The 6,000-nt window shown below is 34.0% G+C and overlaps 1 protein-coding gene across 6 annotated transcripts in view; it reads right to left on the minus strand.

The window, feature by feature from the left end:
• The window catches only part of LOC121301086 (nuclear factor 1 C-type), an 87,115-nt gene that overhangs the window by 80,214 nt on the left and 901 nt on the right, over window positions 1-6,000 (minus strand). Inside the window, exon 1 of one of the 6 annotated variants that reach the window (XM_041230202.1) lies at window positions 3,401-3,791. The exons of 1 other annotated variant lie outside the window; for it this stretch is intronic. In XM_041230202.1, the coding sequence (XP_041086136.1) occupies window positions 3,401-3,430 (30 nt within the window). In that variant the 5' untranslated portion in view covers window positions 3,431-3,791. Of the gene's footprint in view, window positions 1-3,400; window positions 3,792-6,000 lie in introns of those variants that run through there. 4 more of the 6 variants (XM_041230201.1, XM_041230205.1, XM_041230203.1 and 1 more) reach the window with 4 other exon arrangements.

A 6,000-nucleotide genomic window follows, 5' to 3' on the forward strand; every position in this document is an offset into this window, starting at 1 on the left:
CCATCACAAAACAAAGGGAAGGGTTTTAGCGCAACACACAAGGACAACAATTGCTGTGACTGTTCCACTGCTTTCATTGGTATATCCGAATATGTTGTCCCGGGACGATGAATTGAGAAAGAGAATTGTATTATATATGAATATACCATATGATAAAAAAAAATTTAAAAAATGAATCTACTACGTTTGTTCTTTTTTTTTTTTTTTTTTTGGTAATATGTGTTTATTATAATATGTGGATTTGACCATATTTGACCAATATTCCCACTCGTCTTTTTATAATGCTTATACTGTATCCCAAATATATTTTTTAAAAAAATAATTGTATATATATATATATATATATATATATATATATATATATATATATATATATATATATATTTAAGATTTAACTTAACTAAAAAAGAAAAATACTGTACCTACTCAATATATTTTTTTCACAGGTAACATAGACAAATTAATAGTCCATAGAGCTTGATGCATACAATACTATAGACATTAAGGGACATCATCTACACTCACATACATACACACAGATACATATATTGCATTGCATACAACAATCCTTTGAGTACAGCTTCCCTATCGTACAGCATGCCCCATCCTCACAACAGAACAGCGCTGGTGTTACAGAGCATGCTGCGTCTTTGATTGAGTTTAAACAATGCAGTCTGTGTGTGTGTGTGTGTGTGCACTTGCACATCCCAGCAACACGATCGTTTAAAACGCAATTGCTGTATAAATTACCAAGCAGATTAGGCCATGGAACAAATATAAAAATTTTAAAAAGTCCGGGGAGGGGGGGAGAACCATAATTCGTTTTAGAGAACTGATACTAATAATAATATACAACATATATATATATATATATATATATATATATATATATATATATATATATATATATATATATATATATATATATATATATATATATATATATATATCTTGGTGCTAATATAAAAATAGTGAGAACCACGATTTTTTTTTTATCACTTTCTTAATGAAAAGAAGAAGTAGACATATCTATTCTATCTATCTAGATCTATAGATCGATAGAGGATAGACCTATAGACTAGATAGATAGATAGACAGATAGATAGATAGATAGATAGATAGATAGATAGATAGATAGATAGATAGATAGATAGATAGATAGATAGATAGATAGATAGATAGATAGATAGATAGACAGATAGATAGATAGACAGACAGATAGATAGATAGACAGATAGACAGATAGATAGATAGACAGATAGATAGACAGATAGACGGATAGACAGATAGACATAGATAGATAGATAGATAGATAGATAGATAGATAGATAGATAGACAGACAGATAGACAGACAGATAGATAGATAGATAGATAGACAGATAGATAGATAGATAGATAGATAGATAGACAGATAGACAGATAGATAGACAGATAGATAGATAGATCATATGTTAGTGTCTATGCCCTGTCAGTTTCTGATTGCCTATATTACCCTGAATGAATGCTACTCAATTGCAGTTCAATATATCGGATTTCAAAGGTTGTTTGCATGTACCAAAAATCATTAGCATCACCATGCAGCTTGCTGGACAATTCGTTTTTTTAATAAATATCATCAGACTGGCTTGAATGACTATACTCATTCTGGTTGGGTATTGTTCACGCATGTCTTTGTGCTGCCCGCTCCTGTTCAATAAGGTACATTCCCTTCACACGCTCTGTGGTAATGGGTGGGTTTGTTGTATATTTATGGGGTCAATTATCATGGCCTCAAACCACACAGGTTAAATTACCACTGGATTCCAATTCGAGATCAATTGAAAAAAAGGCGTAGTGTGGCTTCAGACAAATGAAAACCAGGTCAAGTGGATTAACTACAATAATTAGTGCAAGGATCTCAACTGTGCAAATTCTTTCAGGCTAAAATTGCACAGTGTTATTGTCAATGCTAACCAAGGTGGAATAAACACCGCACAATGTGGTGGGCTGACTCTCCCGTGCTGTTCCATTGAGTGGGGGAACCTAGCGGCACAGATACCTCTACTCAACTCTGTGTGTGTAATGCAGCATTTACATATGGATATAATAACACATATTTTAATAATCCAACAGGAAAAAGTTTGTCCCACCACTATTGCTTTCAACCAAATCAATCACTATCTCGTAGTTACACAAAAAACAACACAACGGGACTCATAGATATTTCCGTGCACACAAACCTAGTATACAAGGCAGTGCAAAAGCATCAACAAATCAATGCTGATTTCTATCGTTTATTTACTTATTTACTATGCAACCTGTCCACAGTAAATAATATTATAAATGTGGCAATCCTAGCTCTGAGGTAAAAGACAAATACTGATGTTGGGCTGCTGTTTAATCGCTGATAAACCTCAGTTAGAATTATTTCTGTACGGGCAGAATGACACCCAAAAATGCGCTTTTCCAAACTTATTTTTCCCCCTAAACTGTCAAGCAACTGTAACTATAACACAACAGACAGCTCCCCTTTTTCTCGCGTTAAAATAAACTCTCAGAGTTTACTGCATTCTTATGGAATGGTGAACAGATATGTTATATCGCTCTCTGCGAATCTGATATACTCCGCACGAAAACAAGAATATATTTCAAAACCCGGTGCCCGGGCAAATTAATGCGCATTTCCTAATGCACTGGACTTGCAACCGCGGCTTTTTGGGCAACGTATTAAAATGAGAGTCAACATCAAAAGCCAGCAGAAAAAGACTTTTGGAGTTGACCGTTTCCCAAGGGTGGCAAGTGACATGAACCAAGTAATTGTCTCGGTCTGACGACATATATATATATATAGATATATATATATATATAGTATAATATATATATATATAACAACCCCAAAAAGGCACGGTTCTGGTTTGCGCATGGCACAATTGGCTGGTTTTCATGAAAGTTAGCAATTCCCCAGTAACACTCACGCCACACACTGAACCAGTATAAAAACAAACCTGTGGCTCACTTTATAATACAAAGTGTGGAATGAAAACACTTTGCTTCAAACGTAATGGTTTATTTGAATACTAATAAGGTCCATATTATTGCAATAACGCTAACACTACGTGTGCACCGAAGTGACCAAATTAAGAACAGCAGCAAAGAGCGTAGGAGCTTTGACATTAAATCGATGTTGGGGAAAAAAAAAAAAACAGACATAAAAACAAATTTACAAGAAGAGAAGTTTGCAAAGTTGCCAGATCACAGCACAGCAATGTGGAGAGGCTCCTCAAGGAGACTTGCCAACAAACATCCCGCCCTTTTTTCAACTGTAAACCTATTTACATTTTTAACAAGGAGCATCACAATTACACAATAGAAAACTAATATTAAAAAAAGACATATAAAAGTTGTTTTGTTTTTTTTTACCTGAGTTAGACAGAGAGGAGAATACATCATGGTTCTGTGAAACGGATTAGAATTTGACAAATAGTCAAAACACGAAAAAAAGAAAAATGTTACTGAGTCATTTTGCTCCGTCTTTTAAAAGTCAGATCCGCAAAACACAAAGAGGGAAAAAAAACCCAGCTGAAAATCAGAGAAAGCACACAGACATGGAGAGCTTAAAAAGCCGTTCCATTTAGTAAATGGGGGAGAGAAAGAATTAAAGAACGAGAAAATGAAAGAGGGAGGAATGATGTGACGTTATGAGAATAGCCCATCCCAAAAAAAAGAAAAGGGGCTACATCCGACTTAAAGATGCAGTATCCCTGTTTCACACAGCAGGAAGATTAGCATTTAATACTTCGTTTAATGTGCATTTAATTAAGAGCCTCTGCTTTATCGATCGGGACATCTACCAGAAAGCAGGGGATAGATCCTAACGGATTACAGTTCTCATGCAACTGTCAGAAAGTTAACTGATATCGAAAGCGCAGGCTGCATCCAGCGACTCTCCGTCGCCTTATCAAAATTCCAATCTAAGCAGAGCCACGTTTATTTAGAAAGGAATAAAAAAAAGCGACAAGCACCATTATAAAAGTCTTTAATCGCCAAATCGAATAACAACAGCGAGTTTACAAGCTGGATATATTCCTGACTTTTTGATCGAGCACTGAAAACAAAAACCTCCCTTAATAAAATACAGTGCGTTTCATCATATCTGCACAGCTTGAATGAAGGCCTCTCTCTTTGAATCTACAACGTACTCTTTTGTGAGAAGGTTTTCAGTCTGAGCCCTTGCACCCCCCACCCCCCGCGTTAAATGTTTTAAAATATGTTACCAACTTGAAAAAATTAATATATATTAAAGACGCTTTTAAAAAATAAAAGTTGCGTACAGAACTGATAGCCCCCTTTGCAAGATCTGTCTTGGTTTGGAATACCAGTCGCCCAGATTGTATAGGTATTGCCTTATAATTAGTTTACAATACAGCTTAAGAAAAGTTCCAACAACCCGTTAAGAGTAATCTCTTAATTTTGTTTTTAGTGCTACAAAAAGTACAGTAAAGATTTCTGAAAACTACGACCGCAGGAGGTTTCGCTTCAGCTCTGAATGAAGAAAGAAAAAAAAAATGCATATAATTATAAAAAAAATATCAATGTTGAAAAAAGGGTTGAAAATATAACCGGGGTAAGACCTGCAAATGTACTAATTTTGAACTAACAGTAAATTAACAACACCTGTATCTCTTCTGCTTCATAATCCGAGAAGCTTAATTTGCCACACACATTATTATTATTATATAAACTACATCACTGGAACTCCCCAGATTTTTGCAAATAAATAAATATACCCCTCAGTTATTATTATTATTATTATTATTATTATTATATTATTATTATTATTATTATTATTATTATTATTATTTATTTATGGGTTACTTAAGCCAACATCAAAGTGAACTTTTACGTGCATTACACAATTGAAAGATGTGCCGTTAACTTGCACGGCAAAGATGACGTCTTTAATAAACTCTGTAAAAAAAAAAAAAATTAAGACGCGTTGTTCCAGTTTTACGTGAAAATTTGCACGTTTTAACAGAGCAAAACACATACAGTAAAATAATTATTATATAATAATATAATAATAATATGATCCAAATTATTTAATAAAGAAATCCACCTATAACTGATCCGAAAAACATTTGATTCTCAAACAGGAACTTGAAACTACTGTATACATTCACACTGTCGCATGTTATGTAGAGGTTACTGTGTATAATAGCGGCTATTTTTAAGCCCTGCAACGTGAAAAAATGGTCATTTTTGGTAATACAGTAGGACGGGGGATTCCCATTAGTTAGCTGCATGGGTGGCGTTCTGGCAGAGCCATCAAAAACAAAACACTCGAACTTTGCATTATTAGTATTAATTTATATTTCAGATTATTGTGCAGAACACGAGGGGAGGTTGTGCAAATAAAGTTATGTTTTACCTTTATGCTGTTTATGAAGACATAAGTTCACATAACTATTAACACAAAACCCGCAAAACTACATGCCAGTCCCTGATCATTGTAAGTATATTTCATGTCCAAAGTGAGGCTTTGGTAGAATGTATTAGAATAGACAAAAAAAAGTCAATGATAATATAGAATGTGTTAGAATAGACAAAAAAGGAAACTATGCATTTAATGGTTATATTTAAAAATGTAATTACCTATGTGTGTAGACTACTAACGTGAATATGAAAAATGCACACTATTTCTGCACTGTGCAGTAATATAGCCTAATTTCCATATATATTTGAATAGTAAAAGAATGTTATTCTTCAAAAACTTTGTTAAATATTAAATCAATAAATTAATTTTAAAAAATAGGGGGCGGGGGTAAACTAAAGTAACAAATTACCTAAAGTTTTGCACACACACACACACACGCACACGCACACGCACACGCACACACACACACACTCTCACACACACACACACACATACAATATTTCAATATTCTGGGTATCGTTATTTTAACGTGGTCAAAATATAATGGATAACGTTATTAACACGATAACCGTTACAGTGTTATGGA

The sequence above is a fragment of the Polyodon spathula genome, chromosome 26 (assembly GCF_017654505.1).
Source record: "Polyodon spathula isolate WHYD16114869_AA chromosome 26, ASM1765450v1, whole genome shotgun sequence".
Classification (NCBI taxonomy): Eukaryota; Metazoa; Chordata; class Actinopteri; order Acipenseriformes; family Polyodontidae; genus Polyodon; species Polyodon spathula.